At 41.1% G+C, this 21,708-nt stretch overlaps 2 protein-coding genes, 1 long non-coding RNA gene and 1 other non-coding gene across 11 annotated transcripts in view; 1 reads left to right on the top strand and 3 right to left on the bottom strand.

Moving 5' to 3' along the window:
* The window catches only part of p120ctn (adherens junction protein p120), a 28,409-nt gene extending 24,309 nt beyond the window's left edge, over window positions 1–4,100 (bottom strand). For 3 of the 8 annotated variants that reach the window (XM_043429052.1, XM_043429054.1, XM_043429058.1), the window contains exons 1-2: window positions 3,442–4,100; window positions 408–479 (exon numbers count right to left, since the gene is read on the bottom strand). In XM_043429052.1, coding sequence (XP_043284987.1) covers window positions 408–439 — 32 coding nt within the window. In that variant the 5' untranslated portion in view covers window positions 440–479; window positions 3,442–4,100. The remainder of the gene's footprint in view (window positions 1–407; window positions 480–3,441) is intronic. The other 5 variants (XM_043429056.1, XM_043429055.1, XM_043429059.1 and 2 more) reach the window with 4 other exon arrangements.
* Window positions 4,101–7,299: 3,199 nt separating this feature from the next.
* Window positions 7,300–21,708, top strand: part of LOC122415686 (uncharacterized) — a 47,407-nt gene continuing 32,998 nt past the window's right edge. Inside the window, exon 1 of the mRNA XM_043428046.1 lies at window positions 7,300–7,624. The gene's annotated coding sequence lies outside the window, so the exon portion shown is untranslated. The remainder of the gene's footprint in view (window positions 7,625–21,708) is intronic.
* LOC122415688 (uncharacterized) lies at window positions 15,597–17,099 on the bottom strand. Its single transcript, XR_006261959.1, has 3 exons — window positions 16,896–17,099; window positions 16,257–16,454; window positions 15,597–16,150 (listed from the first exon to the last, which is right to left on the bottom strand). It is a non-coding gene; the product is annotated as an uncharacterized lncRNA (long non-coding RNA).
* Window positions 18,706–18,777, bottom strand: TRNAA-UGC (transfer RNA alanine (anticodon UGC)). The gene has a single exon. It is a non-coding gene; the product is annotated as a tRNA-Ala (tRNA).

The raw sequence follows: 21,708 nt of genomic DNA, 5'->3' as shown, positions 1-21,708 counted from the left end.
ATAATGTGAGACGACGCTGAAGTTTGCAACGTTCAAGAATTATTGGAGTTTTTTAACATTATTTAGTTGGACTCCAACTTTGCAAACTTCAGCGTCATTGATGTGGGAGAAAATGCACCAATTTTCTGGACCACGTGGACTGAGGGCCTGCTTAGCCTGCCAGGAGGGGCGCCAAGAGAGCACGATTTAAGCGACTTTGGTTTCAACCGGCCCGCTCAACTTTCTTCTCATCACGAATGCAGAAAAACCGTGAAAATAGTTTTATGGAAGGCAAGATTCATGGCTCGGAGTTTGCGGATGAATTGTTTAATTTTTCAAGCATAACGTTAGTAATTGAGGCACTCTGGAGCAGCTGTGCTTTAAATATGTGATCGTTTAATGACAAAGCCAAAAATTGTCATACTCACAGGCAAGAATCCACTAGCTGATTGTTTGACATTCCACTCTATTGCGATATTTCAGCCACGGTGGTGATGAACCTGAAAACAATGACGTTTTGTCATCCCCCGTAACAACTGACGGTTCACGCGCACACGAAGGAGAAAACAAGTGATTTAAAAACCAACTTTCACACGAGATTCGTTGCTCGCTCGAACTGTCAAAGAGTGGAAATTTTCATCAAGATTTCGAGCTTTTTTCAATTGTGTTTAAACCCCAAAGTCAATTACACAGGATTCTGGTCTCCAAGCGGAAGTGAGACGCGATAAATTTTTCTTTTCAATATTTTTTCCCTCTTTGCGGTGACTCTGAGTAAGCAGATTATAGCGATGGCGCGATATTCAAGCGTTATTTAGACGGTGGCCAGTCCCCTGACATCGCTTTCGATATTTAGTTAGAAAGTCCGGAAGTCAGGTGTCATAGAATCGGTATACTCGTTTTCCGACCGGATGGTTTCGGCATTTTCAGAAGCTAAGAATCCCACAAAGCGTTGTCCCACTTACGATTTTTAATATTCGAATTTCCTCATACGTCGATGTTACTTTGAGTCATAAATAAACATTATTTTATCGAGTTTTAGGCGAAAATAATCAAAAGGTAAAAGAGACTGGTTACAGCGATGCAGAAACCGGGGTCAAGCTCGGTTGCATATTTTCACAGTGTAAAATTCGCACTGCAAAAATCGTCAAACATTCAAGGTGGTCTCTGGTTCTTGGTGCTGCGACGATAATTTTTACTTTTCAATAAATAAAAATAAAACGAAAAATTAACATTTCAATGAGAATTTTAACGTTGAATCTTATTGGTAGGATTCCCTCCAATTATTTGAGATATTCTCTCGAGTTTTTCATAACTAAATATCAAAAGCCTAAAAAAATTATAAACAGATAATCAAAAATATTGATTTTTATAACTAAATAGCAAGATTTAAAAAAAAATTTAAATGGACGATCAAAAATGTTAATTCTTCACGACTAAATATCAAAAGCTTAAATATATTTTAATGGATAATCAAAAAAATTTATTTTCTATAAAATAAAATTTTTTAAAAATTTAATCAGGTCAAAAATACTGATTTTTTAGAAACCAAGTATTTTTATGAATTCTTAAACGCTAAAAAATATCAATTCTTCATAAAGTCAAGTCTTCTAAAAGTCAAAAGCTTAAAAAAAGTTTTAATGGATAATCAAAATTTTGTTTTAAATTATCTCGAGGCTTCTTTTCCATTTTTTGTGCAAGTTTCGCGTTGAAAAGGCGATTTTTCACCGCCTCATGTGTCACTTTGGCGTTGTAAGCGTCATTCCACAAGTGAATGCAATCTTATCTCGGGCAAACACATTCGAAGATAATCTCGTACCGGCACGGTCTTTGTGTTTCGGATCGAAAGTTAAATAGCAAGATAGGACAAGACACAGTGGGGAGGGTCCGTTTTGAAGAAATCGAGTGAACTTTTCGGTGAGCGAGTCATCGATATTTCGATAATCATTTTGAATTAGCAGGTTGATTTGACATTGGGATTTCATTATCGTCGATGGACAGTCGCTGCACCGAGTCGTTTGCGAGTAATCGCAACTGGATCACGATCGAAGTCGGTCGGGCTGCTGAATCTCCGTGCAATTGCACCGCCCCGTTAAAAGGGGTTTCGTATGTTGGAGAAAAATGCATCGAGGCGAAATTTTTTTAACGATCATTTCTGATCGTTTTAGTTAAAAAATATGATGGAAGTTGGGGAAGCATTTTTAAAAATTTTAACCTAAAAAATCATGGATTTTGGTGTTTTTTTATCACTTTCGGAAGATTCTGATCCGCGAAATTCCCCATTTCGTGCAACGTTTTACTTCGATTCTTCTATACATCGAAAAACGAGTGTTGCAGGCCAGGAAGTTGAAGAGCAAAGAAAATTGCAAGCCAGCGCCGCCCCGTAAGAGGAATCTGGGGACAATGCAGCGACTAAATCGTGGCAATAGCCAATCGCAAGATAAGAACGATTTTTTAAACGCTCGCACAAAAACAATCGCATAAAACAATGTTTCGAATATTTGACCCACCGAATCGTGTATCGACATCGAGGTAGAGAGAGAGACAGAGAAAATAAAAAAAAAAGAAATATAATTTGTTCAATTTTCATCTGACAGCTGGATTTTTTTAACTCTTCTAACAGATTTCCACAACAGCGGATAAATGATCTTTTCCTGTCATTAATTACACTCAATATTGTATTACTGTTCTGAAAAATACTGGAAATAGTCTAACTGTTCCAAGAAATAGTTGACAACTATTAATTTATAAATTTCCAAATCGACAGTGAACGGAGAAAAAGAAAGCAAAATTTAAAACATAAAAACAGCATAATTGTTCAACCCAATGTTAGAATGCGATTCGACAGATGCATGAACTCTGACCGTAATATCATAATATTTATAGTACAACTTAACCCAAAGAAATCAGAATTTTTTCTGTTGAGAATAGTTTTTCATTGGAATTGAATGTGATGCGATGCATGTTAAGAATGGAATTTGAAGGTTAATGGAGCAGCGAGCTGTCAAAAGAATGCGGTGGGAGAAAAGTAACATCTTGCACCGAGTCCAAACATTTTGGTGACACTTGTGGATGTTTATCCAATGATGGTTTATAAATCTTTGAGGATAAAAATAGCAAGGCTATCCAAACTGAATAATCATATGCACACATCTGTACACACATATTTTGATCTTCACACGTCATACATATGGGTATTTTGATAGAAATATAAAATGTAAAAGAAAGTATAAAATAGCAGCAGGAGAACACATTGGAAATTTTCTCCAGCAGGAAAACAAATGAAATACCAAGTTACATGGATGTGAAGCAGTAAAAATGGAATAAAATTTTATTTAAAATTGTAAACAAAACGAGAATGAAAGATTGCCACGTGAATTAAAAAATATTAACTTTAATTTCCACCGAGCAATGAAAAAAAGGCAGTTTGATGAAAAAAATGGAAAGGATTAGACGCGATCTTACCAGTGCAGGATGGTTCTTGGGTCAATTCATAAGGTAGAAGTTTTTTCTTGGATTATGTCCTTGGAACTCAGCGATGAGGATTTGAGATGTCGAGCCTCGTGAATCCTTGGTGGGGCAATATTTTTCTTCACCATTCGTAACATCTCAATGCCACTAATACTTCGTGCACTCACAAACGACACACGCACAGGCTATTGATACGCACTTTTTTGTCGATTGGAATGAGAATATAAGACGATGAAACATTAAAAAATAAAATTTGGATGTATTACGTTGTTAAAATAGGTAATAATCGAAAGCAGATTTGTAGAAACATCGAACAAATGTCTATCAGTCACTCTTGTCAATTCGTTTGTATGTGTATATTCGTGTATGTGTGTATATATACGGAAGCATTCGGAAAATCCGTGAACGCGACAAAACGCTACGAGACTAACAGAAAAAAAGATATATTTTTCTCGAAAATGTAAAACCAGCTTATCTTCTATTTAAAAACTGATATTTCTCGTTTAAAAAAAATCGTTTCAACACTTTTTAACACGTTTTCCACGGAATACGGTGAAGTGAGAATTAATGAAGTTTTCGCCGACTAGAGTCATTGACATATCCGCGTACTACTCGATTTTGCAGCCGCCAACGCCTACACGATACACATTGCACGCATTAACGACGCCCCTACAAGTCCTGCGTCCCTAGCCGTACAGCAACGCCGTTCGTTAGTTCCAACAACCGCCACAAGAGGATTAGGTGGGGTGGGGATTGTCCGAAAAAACACTAGAACTAAAGAACCTAACCTAACGTCAGGGTCTAGTTTCAAATGTCAAGTACAGATGTCGCCATGGTCGTATTCGTCGATAAAAAAGATTCGACATTAAAGAAATCGAAAAAAGAAAGAAGTTCACATTTAAATAAATCGATTCACCAACGAGATTCGCTGTTTTATTCGAGCTTAATCAAACATTTACAGCAGGTTGTCTAATATAGAATGAAAATCTATGAACCCAATAAATATAGAAGGGTAATAAAGTGGGAACAGTGTTTCAGGAAAAGCAAAAAGAACACGCAAGACCCCGTGACAACTCACACTAATAAATGTAAAAACTAGATTTGAAAAATAAATTGAATTTTGTTACTACAACTATCACATAACAAATTTAAGCACATTCCACCACGTATTTCTATTGATAAATGTATGAATCATAACCACTGTACCAGGAAAATGATTAATTGAAAAAGTGTCTACCACGTGATGTTTCTATCAGAAAACATTGCTACCACATAAATTTTTTATATATTATACATATGTCACTACCTCACTTTCGTTGGTAAGGAGGTGGGTTTTCCAGGTTCAGAATTTTTATCAAAAAAATATTAATTTCAATTAGAACGCCATAAATATTGTATAGTTTTATGGGATGATTTTAATTTTTTCTGCGCTTCGATGCATACATGTTTGTGCATTGATAAAATGATGGCAATCAGTCAGTGCAGAAAAATGTGATATTCGAATAATTCTGAATGGAAATTAGATAATTTGTTCGGTTTGTTTACATTCATCGCGTGTATGCTTGGTCTCATGGTCGTATTTAGACTCTGGCTGGAGAATTCGCTTCGTAGCGTAGTGACGATAGTGGATTGGGGATAGAGGCGTCCGACCAGCCAGCGAGAAAGAGAGGGGAACGGGCGAACGCCGGGCGGAGAGCGAGACAGGAGAGCGGCGCAGGCGCAACATGTTTCGCCTCACTCGCCGCGCGCGGGGAGGGGGAGACTTCGGCACGAGCGCGGAACGAGACACGAGAGAGAGCGCAATACGTTTCACTTCAGTCGCCGCCTGGGCGCTTGGCAGGCGCTTGGCGCGCGGGGCATGGGACGAGGTAGCGTAGAGCGTGAGCACTCGGTTCTTACGGTTAACGCCACGCATTATCGTTTGTAGATCTCATAGAAATTGAAAAACCGGAGCATAAAATACGACACGTAGAATTCTACGTTATCTTTAGTGACTAAAATAATTCTACGCGATTTAATTTTTTTCAATCGATCGAAAAATTAAATGAAATTATGAATAAATAATAAACGGTTAAAAACAAATAAAATAGAAACCAGTGAATATTGATAACGGTCGTAATTTTTATAAAAACAGTTATTTTACATTCACTCATGTAACTTATCGATTACTTAAATTTTAAAGTAAAAGAACGAAAAAAATGTCGGATCGTGTACATCGATAAATGGCACGAAAATACAACGAAACGAATATTAGAGTTAAAATTGAAAGAAAAATGACGATTCAGTCGTTATTAATACAATTTTTTCCTTGGATTTCTGAGATTTTTTCCCCCCCTTTTTTGACGCAATTAAATGGATAAGCCGATAGGGATGTTTTCGCACTCGACGTTATTATCGCCCCAAAATTTGCGCGTGAATAAATATTTCTAAAATTTTAGCAATTCAACTGTTTCTGTTACTGGCCAGGGCCAGTTTTCTCTAATATTTCAAAAAATAGATATAACGAATTTTCATTCTCACGCCGGTATAATAAAGTTGGTTTTCTGGCGGAAAGCCCCAGGTCCGTCCTCGAAAGAGAGACCAAAAAATTAAAATTTGCGATAACGAATCGATTACAATTTTGTGCGATGTGGTGAAGTGATGCCAAGTTAAAAACACGAGTGCATGATAAAACATTGGAAGAAAAGTGTGTTGAAGATGTGTGGAAAGTTCTTTATACGATCGGAACCATGCAGTAGGATAACAAAATCGTAGAGGAAGAGGGAGAGCGAAAGGATCGTGAAGGGAGACTGATGAGAGCCCGAGAATCGTGGAGAATAAAGGTAGGAAGAAGATCCAGGGTCGTTCCTGTAAACGTGAGTGACCGCACAAACAATTTTGCTCACGAATATAAATGCGCGAAATTTAACTAATGATTTTGATGTTACTAATGCATAACAGAGTCTCTTGAATTCTGCCTATTTGAGTGATCAAAATACACAACCGTCTGAATGACGTTTTGATATTTTATGAAAATATTTTTTTGAAAAAACAATGAACCGTCTTACGATTGATAAGAAAAAATGTCAACGAGACTCTACCGAGTCTCTTTGAATCTTTATGAAGAGATGTATGATCATACCAATAGAAATGTCCTTGTTTTTGGTAGAGTTGATATTCATTTTTCACGACTTTTTATAATTGGTGGAGTTGTTACGCGGTAGTTTTTAGTCATGATAGAAATATTATAAGACGTAATTTTTTCGGTATAAATAAATTGTCAGTCGATAACAAAAATATTTGTCATCATCGTTCGGTAAATAGGCCACAGAGCGAATTCGTCGCATCGGTACATTAGTGATCTTGATAAATGTCATTGCAGAATGTTTACCGACTGTGGGAAACGAAGAATGTTTATCGACTGTGTTTTATAAATTTCCAAAAAATAAATAAGCCAATGAAGAACGCGGAGAACGTATAACAAACTGCTTTTAAGATATGATAATACGTAATGAGTGAAGAATAAAATCAATTAAAATCTAACCTCGAAAAAACAAAATTGAGAATAAATGATATTGAATTCTAAAAAAATGTAACGGCCTCTAAATAATTCGAACGGGAGCAAAGAAATATGGAAAATCGGATGATTGAAGTATAGAAGTAAAAATTTGAAGAAAAACTCGTCTGATAGAAATAAAAAAATGGACTCGGCCGGTAACGAAAACGGATATATTCGAACACAAGTGTTGTGTGCTTGGCGCTACGGAAGCTCAAATGTGATTGGTTGCTCGGTCTTGTGTACATGACAACCGGCGATACCGGCGCCGTGTGTATCGTGAAACACACTTCCATCGCCTACGAGACAATCATTCATTCACCGTGCGAACTCTCGAGTGCGTGTTGAGACGCGTGCGTTCATCACGCGTTCCAAATATATAATATTCTTTTCGCGGCGATCGGCGCGACAAACGTCAATTTTCGATAGACCCGCGGCGCTTTTGTTTATTTTCGTTTTCCATCGGGGGGACGCGAGTATCTTCGTTGCATTTGTCCACGTGGATTTTTAACCGGTGCACCGTTCATATCGCATGGAAAAAGTGTTTTTTTGCTGTTTTACAGTGTGACCACTTGTTCTGCAATTTCGAAAATTGGAAATAACCGGGAATATGAAGTTTCAATGATTCTTTGAAGAATCGAGGTAAGAAATTTTGCTTTTTTCAACGACGTCATAATAACTATTGGCCTCCGATGTTGTTATTTTCGTGTGCAATGTTTCGTCGACGAATCTTAACCTCCATGTTTTTTAAATTCGCTACCTTCAACCAATTTGACGTTTTTTTCTTTTTATTGAATATCACTTGAATACAAAGTTACTTCACTTGGGGCTCGAAGATTTTATATTTTATTTCAGAATGGTCTAGAGGAAAAAGCACAATACGAAATCCGAACGTTTCGAATGAAAAAAAAATGTCTTCTTTTTTTCTCAAACTTCATTCTCTTTACTTTTCATTGATTCCGATGTTAAAAAAATCTTTTCCCGACTTTCCCGTAACGAAGCAAAAAATAATTTTTTTTTCCAATTTTCCATCATTTCTCATTGTTTGAGATTACAATGCATTATAAAACCGGAAAAATGAAATTCGAAGCAACGAAAATGGCAAAACGTTACGCAGTAGATGAATTGTGTTTTATATATAGCGAATTAACGATTTATCGAACGATCTATTTTCGTTCTTCGAATTACAGCTTGAAGATTCGATTAAGAACAAACATAGACGAAAATATATGAAACGTTTCGAAGTCGCGTGGAATCGAGCGAGGAGCGATCGAACCTTTTTTCAACACATTTCCACTCATTTAAAATCGCATTAGTATGAAAAAAAAATGAGGAGCTCTAGAAACTCCGTCTTGGCACACGTCGTGGAATATTTTTTCGTCGACGGCTCGTAAACAGACGAAAAAAGCGTCATGTGGCCGGGTTTTTACGCGCAACCTGCAGCAGCGTCGATTTCCGGTGCTTCCGGTCAAACCTCCTGACGTTTGTTGCACCACACGACAATAAGGCCAAACTTTTATCCCTTTTTTTCTCTCGCTCTCTCCTTTATTTCCGTAACTCAATACAATATCACCACCCATTTCGAACAGAAGTGTTAGCTTTTTGTCCTTCTTTTTGCTTACATCTGTCGATGTTTGAGGACGTATCGCATTATGCTTCCGCAGGCATCCACGCAGGTCGCCTATTATTACAATCTAAACGCGATCGAATGACCGAGGGAATCCCTCAGTTCAGTGGAAACTCAAGCACCGTTCCTGTAATTATGCCAATCATGCTTGAGAGTGCGTTTCTCAGGCCGAATATCATTATTACAATAATAATAGCGAATAGTAATAATATTAAAACAGTAAAATTTAATTTGACATATTTCACAGAAATATTAAACCCGAAAGTTGAATAAATTTTTCAAAAGTCAAATAAAATTTTACTTTTTCTATCGTTTAAGGGAATCCCATTGAAAAAGTGAATTCCTTTTTTCTGAATGCCTTTTAAAACAGTTACTTAACTCGAGCACGCGAATGAGCCTTTTTGTTCCATAAATGACGAAGTGGAAGATGGACACAACGATAGAGGCAACGATGCAAATATGTGAAAATATTCTTTTATTTGATAAATATTGAAATGAGTGTCCGGAGGCTTTCGAGAGGGAGATTCCTAAACTCGGTGATCGTTAGGCACACAAGTACGCGAAGTCGCATACCAGGCCTGGAAGATTGAAGATTGTATATATATATAGAAGGAGAGAAGGAGCGAAGTGAAGGAGAAAATGTTGCGGAGTTTGGCGGACACGAGAGAGAATATGGAATAAAGTTGAGATATGTATCGTTGTTTTGGTGAATGCTCGCACAAAGGGTCTTCTCGGGCATAATAATACCCGAATGACTTTTCTCTTTCTCTTAACTCGAGCTCCTTCTCCCTTTATTTATCGTCATCTCTTACGGTAACAATGCACGCTCGCACTTTAATCACATTATCTTAAGAGCACGATTCGAAAGGGCGAATAAAAGGGAGTTGAAGATAATCGAGTACTGGGAGGAATAAATAAAACTTTGAGATTTTTTGAAAAAGATTTTTGAGTCGAGGGCATATTTTGAGACGATGAAAATCGTGATTTCTTTGGTTTCGCTGAGCGCTGCTGTCATCGCCGAACTCACTTCCGACAATGTCGAATCGTAAAGGATTTTTTGCTGCAAAAAATCGCTTTTATCGACTCTACATTCCTCGTACCCGGTGCCTCGGGGCTGCGAGCCGGGGATATGAACTTTGCCGATACGCAGACCGGCCCTGAACTCTGCGAGATCGTTACAGGCTGATTGAAAATTACAGTCCTTGCATTCACAGAGTCCGGATGAATAAATAAATAAATAAATAGTGCTGGACCGTTTGAACTCCCGTAAAAAGTGGGTATTTACGTGCGCATTTGCGTTGAGGATCCGAAGTGAATTGTGACGCCTCAATGAACAAAGAGACTCGTTCACCGACGAGAGCCAGCCTGCTCCCCACTATTCCGACCGAGTGAATAAAGTCCGCGCGGAAGATTATTTTCGACGAATAAAAGACGCATTTGTGATGGTCACTGCGCGGCGCGCGGATCGAACGCGATAGTTGAAATTTTTCATTAACTTTTTCGAAGCGTTAAATCGAATGGAAATGGACGCGGGATCATCGAGCGCATCGTGAAAAATCATCGACCCGACGAATCCAATATTACTTGGCAAAATCTTTAATCGATTTTAATTCGTAGCGTGTAATACCCTCGCGCGCGCGCGTTTCCTTCGTCTCCGTACTTTTGCCCGGGTCTCTTATTCTCATTTATTTATTTTCAATGTTTCGTCATCGTCGTGCCTTCGAGGAACGATGCAATCGTACGAAAACCAGTTTTTTCCCTGGACCCTCAGGCCATTCGTATTTTTCATCGTTATATTTGTATTTTTCTCATGAAATATTGTCGAGCCACTTGATATACTTCAATCAATTAAAGAGCTTTCCTCCTCGATTCGTCATCGAATACTCCCGCGCTCGTACCTCATTCCTGCATTAATTTTCGTCCGCATAGAAAACGACGAGGCTCGCGGAGAGGCTGGAAAATGTGGTTTTTATTTATTCTCTCGCTTGTCACACTTTCGCAACGTTCCTTCCACCGCAAACGTCATGCATTTGTTATCTATTTTTTCGTGCCTCGCTGTACTCTCTCTTTCCAATGAAAATCATTCGATTCACTTTCCCTCTCCGAAATCCCTTTTCGGCCTCTCGCTTTAACCTTCTCTTTCCTCCGCAGTGCTCCTGCGCGCTTATAAAGTAACGAAACCTCGCGCATATTATACCGATTATCGAATCAAAACGGCCTCATCGATTAAACAAATAAACGAAACTTACTTTTTTCACTCGGTTCCGCACTCGCGCCGGATGATTACCATGATTATTATAGGAAAAATAAATTCGTCGACTGAACCCAATATTCCGCATTCGTCCCTGACAGAAGTACTATAGTTTTTATGTAAATAATCGCATTAGAGAGCGCAAAGGGAAAACAGGAAGGGGAAATGGACAAAAAAAGTATTAATAAAAAGACAGAAGGTCGTGAGATGAATAACACAATATATCTTTATTAATGACGCTGAAGTTTGCAACGTTGGAGTCCAACGAAATGATCGAAAAAAACTCTCCAATAATTCCAGTAATTCTCCTATTTTGTTCCCTGCCAAATTTGCGATTCGTAGTTTTTCAAGCTGCACCAACGATTCATGAAATAAAAAATTGGGGAATTACAAACGTTTTTTTCGTTGGACTCCAACGTTGGAAACTTCAGCGTCATCTTTATTACTAGTCTCGAATTTTTTTCCAAACCTTCATTACATACTTGGTTGTTAGTGTACGTTTTTCATAAACTTCGTAAGAAGCGTTCACATATGGAAAGATGAACGATTTTTTACGCATGTAACCCTGTGTATTTTTCTTAATATTTAAACGCGTTTATCTCAATAACGAATAAGACGAACCCTTTAAAATTTGATATGTCAGTCGACTAGCCATTCGAACTCTGTTTAAATTTCAAGACTTCCTTACGAAAGTCGTTCGTGCATGAACTACCGACGAAACTATTCCGAGAATTGTCAATAATTAATTAGATTGAATAATCACGAGCAGCGAATATCTCTAATCTTTTGACCCATTTAACGAGCAGAGTTTTATCATTTGGCTGATCGGTGTATATACACGATCGAGTCTCATTGGCCGTGGTGCAAAACGAAAGTTCTTGCGCCCCCCGGTTCTCGGTCAAACGCGAATAATCGATACGCTAACGAATTAACACGTTCGTACGGTTTTATCCCCGAGTCGGCCCGTGCCACGAATAGCTCAACTTTTCATTGAGCTCCACCGAAAGTCTCGACGAAATTTCCACGCTTCTTCGAAAGTGTGTTATTGTGCGCACCCTTGGGATCTCAATTCCTTCGAACAATAACGAAACTCCCATTGAGAAGTGTGACGCGATAAGAGAGCGATTCTCCCCCTCTTCGTCTTTCGAGTGCATCATCAAGCCTCAGCAATCAAACGATTACACAAACTTTTTAGAATTCCCGTACAATCGACTCCCTCGAAGTCGAATCTCCAGAGTTGGGAATTCTTGTGCCATTGTAACACCAACGGATCTCGTAACGCACGCACCAATGACCCAAATATTTTCTCACACCATTCTCACTCCTTAACGCCAATGGGGTCGTTTACCTCGCGACTCGCATTTTCATTCGAGCCTCCGGATCATGAGTCAGGACAGCCTCATTGAAATGCAGCTGAAGAACTTTTATTCGAGCTGTGAAATTCGATCTGTCAAATAGGCAAACGGATCGAGGCTCAACTCGATTCAGGTGCACAAAGGGAGAGACCGGATACGTTTTTTTATCGAAAATTTCACTAGCCAAACGTTTTGTAACGTTTTCCAGTCCTTACGTAATCCCATTATCCGTGTTGCTTTGTATTTATTGTTTTCCGTACGTTAGATTGTACGTAAATTTACGAATTTGACGTCCTCTCTCTTTACCTTTTACCGGCTCTCTTTCCACTTTTCCCTCTTTTCTCTCTCCCTCTCAAACGTTTCCTCGGCTCTATCCGTCCTCGTTTTCCGTGTGTAGAGTTTAACCCTCGTCTACGAGCACCGAAGCGGAACACTTGGTCCGCCACCGGTTCGAGCAACAGCGGCAGCTTTTCACTCTTTCAGCAGTCCCGACTACCCGATCCCACAAACACACGAGACGAGCGCGCGCGGTGTGAGAGAGAGGAAAAAAGTCGTACGAACGCGAGCACACAACTTGCGCTAAAGAATGTTTCTCCACCTTTCTTTCTCGATCATTCTCGCCCCCCCCCCCCCCCCCCCTCCAAACTCATATTTTTGTCTCCTTTGTGCTGTCACATTAGCCATTACCATGACAATTCCTCGTTACCCACAATACGAGGATTTCATAAAATCCTCTGGAGCCTCCCCGCCCCTCGCTCTGCGTGTGTCAACGAGCAAGAACGCTGCGACTTTGATCTCCGACTAAACTTCTCCGCGCCATCGAAGTTCTCACGTCGTTAATGGGAAAGAAAATATCGAGGTCGTTGCAGCGATTGACGTGGGCTTTTTCGGGAGAGCAAAGACGAAATTTGTCATGAAAATAGTTCGTTAACAATAAATAACATTCTGCCGATGATTGGAAACTTGGAAAGTGCTAAAAATGCTCGAGATTTAAGTTTAAAGTGGTGCTCGCCGTTTAACGATGTAGAAACGAACTGATTGAGAACTCAAACGGTCAGCGACGTCTTGATTTGGAGAATGATGTGCGAACGGCGAGAGAGAGAGAGACGCGATCAAAGAGCCCAGTGAGGATACTCGTCGATGGGACGGATGGATTTCGAGGGACGAGACGACGCAAGCTTCCGAGAATATATTTCTACCTATTAACGGCTTTAAAAATAGTAGGGCATCCCGAAGACTCGGAGTAGCTAAAGCCATCGAGAAATCGGCGGCAGAACGCTCTCGAGATTTGTCTGTGCATTGGCCCCCGCGACGGCTGCTATTCTCGAGTAGCATTGTCGAGAGAAGTGTGAACTACGTAAAACGCACGCTCAACCGAGTGAAACGGAAGCCTGTATGCAGATAGACGGCCGAGAAGAGAGGCGTTTGGGAAGCGGGCATTTTCGGGGTGTCCGAAAAGTCGCGGCTGCAAACAGGCCGGGAGCTCGATCGATAGATTCCGAGGGGAAAAGTCCCGAGGGAAATCTCTCTCCGGTGCACGGTTGCGAAGATATCGACGGAGGAATAAACGCGCTCCGGAACTTTCGCTTTTCCACTAACGCGGTCTTTCCGATCGTGCAAACATCGAAAGTGACTTTTCGGACGGCCCGTATATCTCGAGGCTCGATCCACGCGCTCTCTCCACGGAGGAGCTTACTCTCGAGTGTTTCTCTATCTTTCTCCGTATATAAGCGCGCGCGAGCTCGTTAATCTTGAATAATAAAAGATGGTGAAACGCGTGGGAAGTCAAGTGCAGGGTTGACTGGCAAAAACGTCCCTTTTTTCCTGGCTCTCGACACACGAGCGCGCATCGCGTACGTAAATACCTCGCGCATGTATGTATAACGAGGGACACTCCGCGTTCCTTAGGAACAACTTTATCGTTATGGAATAACCAACGACATAATCCTAGTGTGTGTGTGTGTGTGTATGCGCGGTTATAGCGGTGGACAAAAAATAGTAAATCACATAACGGGCCTCGAGTCTCCTCGTGTATCCCTCGCTCGCTCCTCCAATGCTCCATAGAAAAAACGAGAACAATACGAGACGACAACGATGACGGGAGACACAACATTTCGTTCTACGGTGCTGCCCCCTCCCATGGCTATTCACTCGGCCCAAGACAAATTAGAAAACACATTCTTCTCTCTCTCTCTCTCTCTTACCATTGAACTTCTCGAGCCTGCCGCTGCTGCTTCGTGACTAACGAGTGAATTTGTCGAGAAACTAAAATAAAAAAGGAACAAACGATCGAGCCTCTTTCCCCCGGTATTTATCGTTCCAAATTCATCTCCGTATCGTCCGAATTTCAAATGATTCTTCGGTCGTAAAAGACGATTCTTGAAAAATATTCAAAGACTCGAGTTACAATGAGGATTGAGCGATCGCGTGTGATAAAACCTTTTTTCAAAATTCCCTTTGTCATTAGATTCACGGTGAAATGGGCAAGTTATTAGAAGGACTCGCAACATCCATTACTCTCTTGCCATACGGTGAAGAAGACCGAGAGAAACAATAAAATTTATAATCAGCATGATGGAAGAAAAAAATCAGACGTAATGGGCTTCCTAACGAAGTTGAGTGGAGCTTTTTACTGCGAGAAGGAAAAGGAACATAAATAATCTGTTACATGCACTACGTGCCACTTGAAGATCATTGTACTTGACAACGTCACATATTCGTACACACTAGCGCGCGCATCCACTCGCGTAAGTAATCAGAACTTTAATTATGTTTTTATTCGAGCGAAATATTCTCACTTGTTGTCTCGAGATATTTATACACACAGCTCCGCGTACCACGTGTGCATGCGAAGGCAGCTGCTCCTCGCTGGGCTGTGCGGGGACGTCGTGGTTGGTCAGTAAGAAGGGCAAAGAGGGCGAAACTAAGCGACAGCTTAATTATACAAATGAAGACGCATCATGTGTGTGCGCGCCCCCTTTCTTTTTCGCTCACCCGAAACAGGGCACACGAGAAAACGAGAGTCCGCGAGGACGTGTAGACAACACAAACGCGGAGATGGACAAGCCCCTTGGAGCTTCACACTTTTTTCACTTTTTTCCAAGAGAGAACGAGAGAAACAGAGCCAAATGAATTTCACACTTTCTTCGTACCGCGCCCCCCGTTCCTGGGACTCGCAACCTTTTTTTCACTTTTGGCTCCAACAAACAAAATCCGAGATTCTTATTAATACGATTAAATATAGAGCGAGTACAGTTTCACAGTTGATCGAATAAATTCGTTTAATCGGTCAATGAAATTAATCAATTTTATTGAATTCACTGAACGAAGTGAAAAATTCGTTTTTTCTTGCCCTTTCGTTATTTTATGCGATCAGTCGATGCTGCACTTTTTTTTAGTACGTTCGTAGACATTTTGAGAATTCTTCATATTCTAACGGAATGAAATTTCCGTTTGCATTCCCTCTTATTTGATCAGGACCGTCTTATCTCGTTTATTAGTGATTTCCCGTGAAAAACTCGACAGCTACGCATGGCTTTTCTCTTTTTTACGTTTTTGGTAAATTTTTATATTTATTTTGAAATTATTATATATTTTTGTACATACAAGAGCGGATGAGCGGGATACCGAATGTATTTACGCTACGAGTCCCGCACACAAAATCTTCGTTGTGACATTAAAGGGAAGCCTGTGGAGCTCTCGACGAAGAAGCTGCTGCAATTGTTTGATGAAGGAAGCCGAACATCCTGGCCACGTCTAGTATCTTATTTACATCAATTTCGTGTGTGCACTTGTGCGATAGAGCACGCAGCCACGTGAATTCCACTAGCTAACATCCATTTCTTGAGATAAAAGCCACTTGTGAGACTCCATCCGACCGAAATTCAGATCCAGGCACTTCCGACTCTCGAGTTTCGTGAGAAACAATCCAAAGCCTTACGGAAAAATAGGAAAATTCATTCAGAGCATGGACATTGTTTTTTTTTTTAATTGAAAATAAATAAAAAAAATTTTTTAAATACACGCGTCTCACTCACTTACTCAGACTGGTGATCTCCAATTTGAAACATCGCCATTTTGACTTTCGTCTTTTCGAGCCATCGCTGTTCTGCGTATCCAAGTTTTGTGGGCTCGAAAAATTCACTCTCGATTTTTTGCTGCTCCATATTCTGGTCTGCCTATAAAACAACTGCTCTCCATTTCGAATTGGAAAATCTGAACTTTTGACATTCGTATGGTCTGTTAAAATTGCATTCGAAATGAAAAGCATCGAAATATAAATTTTCAAGTAAATACGAATTCAAAGAAGGAATGTTCGGTTAAACACGTAGTCTGCTAAATAGTCGATTGGAAATAAGAATTTCGAATTACTTATTTTTCTTCAAATGATATTTCACTTAGAAAATATTGAAATATCGACCACTATAAAATTTGGTTCTTCGACATATTAAATCCTATCCGAAATCTGGTTGGCAAGGCTCCTGAATATTTTTCATTTATCCAGAAATGATAACGTGTCTAGGTCATGTGTTATTATTACGACAGTCTTTTCACGAGCATTTCTAAACGTATTTTGTAATCCATTTGGGAAACGTTAAACTTGCTTCCTACTCGTCTAAAAATCCATCAAAAAGTACATGAAATACGTGAGGCCCTCTGACGGTGCTTGAGGGTACTTACCGAATGAAAATGAACTCGAAAGACGATGCTCACGAGTAGGACATCCGTCTGATGAGTTGTTTGCAAATTGCCATCGCAGCGTCGGCTGAGCGAGCGCTCGTATTATTCAAAATGTACACACATTTGTGTGTATACGTGCATGGCTTGTTGGGCTGAAGGATGTTGAGCGCGCGGATCCAAGTTTATGAGCTGGGAACACACGTCGCGGCGGTCGTGATGCCACGTAAAACAAATAACCGTATAAAAGTTTTGGCGTGCATGCTCCGCGCGGCGAGGGGACGGAGTATTAGTACAGATGGCGCCACGGTAAACGCCTGTGGGAATAATATTAAGACACTTTTTGCCGTTATCGAGTTAATTCTATTGAAAATAGTGGCGTTCCAGTCTTACTGAATTTTCATTTTTTTCCGGCATCTCCGCAGCATTTTTTCGAAGCGGTCCAACTTCTTAGAGTTTAAATCGAAGAACAAAAGGGCTCGTAAATCGTGACATGTTTCGGACAAAACAGCACGAAAGTTACGCCCTTTGGTTCGGAAGCTCGAAATAATAAGGGATAAAGAAGAAGAAGAAGAAGAAGAAGAAGAAGAAGAAGAGAAGAGGAAAAATGTGCGCGCGTGCACACGAGAGCTCTTGCGGGCCAGCCGAAGTTATGAATTTATGATTTATTTGCGTTCGCCCCGGGAATACGTACTCGCAGCGCGGCCACTCACACACGGATAAAAATAAAGGGTGCGGAGGAGAACGGAGCGGAGAGCAAAAGAGCGCGAAGGGTACACAGAGTCAGCGATATAAATAACGAGGGAGAAAATATTGTTTCTCCTTCTCGCTCGTTCACGAGAAGAGTGCCTTCCTCCTTTTTACCTCCTTTTCAAAGACGCCATTTTTTTTCTCTGTCCCGCGCGCGCCCTCTATTGTGAATACCAGTGACGTGCGGTCATCGCCAATGGCGAAGCGCCCTCTACCGCCTCATTTTTCCCATATTCTCTTCTCTCGATACACCAGACTCCGTAACCCTATACTTAGCGGGTAATCGCCGGCGATATACCATACTTATTAGCGGATATAATGATCGCGGGGGCAAGAGGAACCCAGGGGAGGGGCAGAGGCTAAGGGACCTTCGAAAATCTCTGCTTCTCGGACCAAGATCCGTTTCGGCGGGCCGCTCGTCATTCCTTTTCTCTCTGTCTCTCTCTTCTTCGTGAGCTCATGGTTCCTTCTCCTTCTCTTCACTTTCAAGAGACCTTCGTGCTTCGTATATCATTACCTGCTTATCCGGGCGTATATGTCTGTGCCTTCTACCGGCTCCCAGGACATACAAACCCCCTGCTCTTCTTCCACCGTTCTCTGCCGCCGCTCCCGCTCAACCACACATCGCAGAATCCAAATTCCCTATCGTTATAACCCTCGCGTATAATCTCTCTTTCCTTACCGATATTAAATTATTTTCCTCTCGAGAAAAGCATCATTTTGTACGAACCAACGCGGCCACCGTCCCCACGGAATTCCTTCAACTCGATTCGAATCCCTGATTTTCCTACTCTCCCTCGCTCATTCAAAAATAGTTTTCGGTGCGCAGAGCGGCACCGAACACTCGAATGACAATCTTATCCTGACGCCGGTGCAAGGAGCGCCACGTGCGTTTCCATTCTGTACCAATTTTAGTTCCTCGCATGTTTCGAACAATGCTTCCAGCCGCTTATTTCTCAAACAAAAATTCAATTTTAACACAACAAAATTATCATCGAAAATGATCGACCAGCGAAAGAATCAATTATGATGATTGACTGATTGAAATGGAAGAAAAAAAAAATGGAGATGCCGGGGATCGAACCCGGGGCCTTTCACATGCAAAGCGAACGCTCTACCACTGAGCTACATCCCCGCACGGTTATTTATCGTTCCTCTCGCTTGATAATTCCTCCCAGAACTTTTGCGTTTTTGATTACTAAGAATTCTGAGTATGCACTACAGACAATTCTTCGCGATACATTCTTCAAACTATTCAATCGTTTCTTAACAATTCTGACATTTTTACAATAAAAGAATATTTATACCCACCCAATTTTAATACGAAATAAACATTTTTCCTTCCGTATACAGAGTTTAAAAAATTCACAATTTTTCATTTTTCCCATCGTTTCGAACTAGCCCCTCCGATAACCAAATTAAAAAATCTACATTGATGGAAAAAAATTGTCAAAATTCCTCTCTATACGATTTTTCGCACGTTTTTTTTTTCGCTTTCTCCTCTGCATACACGATCAGACAATCCGTCTCGAAAAATACCGAGCCATGAGAACCGTCTTTACTGGAAGTAGATCATTCCACACCAGGATCAAAGTGTTCTCCTAGTCACCAATGGGAGTCGACTGCAAAGTGATTTTATCGTATTAATTTCCTGACAGTCCGATGCCCTTCCTCGATTTAATTTCAAAACCATTTTTTTGGTGATGCCAGCACCACAGACAAAATGGAATCGATTCTACGAGAGGGGAATACATGACAGTGGGCACTTGTCAGTCCATTAGACCTGCAGGATGGTCACGTCGCAGTACTGCACGTGATGAATTCCGTATATATAGCTGAGCTAATGTTAGATGACATTAGTCCGGACCTATTGATCAATCTGTAGCGCCAAATCAATTGGGATTTGGTTCGATAACGAGGCGTTTCCCCAAGCCCATCAATTTCATTCTCGTCGAAGGTTTCGATTTAATTGGCTCACCGATGATTAATTAACGAGCTTGGTTCCTCCCCGAGGCTTACAGCTCCCCCTCTCTCTTCCTGGTTAACGCGTTCGCTGTTCGGGACTTTAGTCACGTGGTGCTCGTAACCGGCCAAGAGAAACACTACGAGGAGCGTGTACCAAGAAAAGAAGTTGGGGGGGGGGGGGGCAGGTTTGCGCCACGTTGTACGAGCCGTGAGAGGGATGATTTTCGTTGCACGTGTCGAACCATATGCTATGCTTTGCCAATTGAACCCCCGCCCGCTCGCCCGATCCTTGCTCCTGCGGTGTGGTTTCAGTCCGCGTTAACAGGCGCGTGTTCCCCACGTCATTACGTTCTGCATCGAGAGCCCTCGTTCTCCCATATCTCCATTTCCCCTTTCCGGTCCCCGGTTACACGGAGAAACACGTAATGCACTTGGAACTGTATTGAGGTTGGCGACCCAGCCCCTGAACGACGAATTTCTACCTCGATTACTGGGCGCACTTGTTCCGAGGACAAAGAATTCGATTCGGTACGATTCTTCACTTGCTTCTTCGAATTTTTGGGGGAAAAAAAAAAAAACACTTTTCAACGAGATATTATGATTCACACTTTTTTCGGTGGAGGCTCGGAGAAAAAATGGCCGATGAAAATAAACACGAAGCTTGAAGACTCAACTGCCCGGTTCGTTTTCTTCCCGCTTTAGGAGACGTTTACAGTAACGGCTTGCAAATTGAGTAATTCTCGTAAGTAACGACGCACCGTACTCGTTTATATTCTCATAGGATCTTGAGTTACATTGCAAGGGGCGCAGGTGAACGACCGTCTCGCGTAACGCGTGGACGATCCTCGTCGACGTGGGGCAACTCCTGTATAAAGTAATGTGTGTACCTTCGTTTTTTGTTTGTTTCTTCCATGGCACGAGTTCGCTTATATGGAGAATCGTTGATGTACCAATGTGTGTATCGAATGTCTCGGTCACTCGGTTCGCTCGCTTCTGAGCTTACATATTTATTCTCGTATACTACTCGCTACTTTTGCACCCTGGAATGTTTAAGCGCTCTCGTTAAACTCACCTCTCTCTCTCCTCGATCCGTGGTTTTATTGCCAAGAATAAATAGTTATGATTGCGAGAATAAGGAGATTGTCGAAATTTTGTTGTCGATGAGACGCGCGCGCACACACCGAGATACGAAATTCACGAGACAACGATAAATGGCCGCTAGGGGAGCTCGCACATATCGTCAATTAGGCGAATCTCACGTAAACGAAAAGTTACGTACACAAGGCACAATACAGAGAAGCAGAGAAGGATGAAGAAAGCGATGAAATTTGTTGGATTTAAGATGACTCTTGGCTGTGCGGATTTCCAAGCTATAACGAGTGTCCCAAAAACCGTCCTCCAAAGTCGGATCGCCAAATTCTGAGTCAAGTCCTCAGTCATCTCTCCAAACGAGACCCACCGTTGGTGAGATAAACACAGAATGATGCGGCAGCCTATAAAAAAATGGGCGTGGCTAACGTTCGTTCCCACTCATCCCTGTCTGCTGCGACTCCTCCGTGATACTAGTCGAGCGATAGCATACGCAGCGGCGCCAGGTGCCGAAAAACCGAATTAAAAATCTTTCATTTCGGATCTCGTCACGAGCGTTAAAATTCGACTTTTGGAACACCCCATACACGAGAAAACGAGAAGATCGTCTATGTACATAAGCATAGCTCGAGCTATGAGCTACGTCCAGTACTTAAGGCGAGCGTGTATAACGCATTATTTGCTCAGCCCGAGTTTAGTGCAGCTTCACACAACGTGTTTGCGTTTTACTTGTATACTATTAAACGCTCGACGATTCCGCACGTATGTAATATATTGTACTGGTTTTATCGTCGAAAAACAAACCCTCGCGGAATTTGTACCCTCGATTCTTTCCCCTAGTTGATTGTTTACATCTCAGAATTACTATACTTGGACGGAAAGTATAATAGCCCTGTAAAATAAGTTGGTTACAAAAAACCTTGTTAACTCTTCGAGATTCGTGCTTAGTGAACAACGAAACGACTCGAGACCAGAAATTCTTCTCCGCGGATCACGGATATTTAGAAACTTG

This window comes from Venturia canescens, chromosome 9 (assembly GCF_019457755.1).
Source record: "Venturia canescens isolate UGA chromosome 9, ASM1945775v1, whole genome shotgun sequence".
NCBI classification, from domain to species: Eukaryota; Metazoa; Arthropoda; class Insecta; order Hymenoptera; family Ichneumonidae; genus Venturia; species Venturia canescens.
This window is presented reverse-complemented; position numbering and strand designations above follow the sequence as displayed.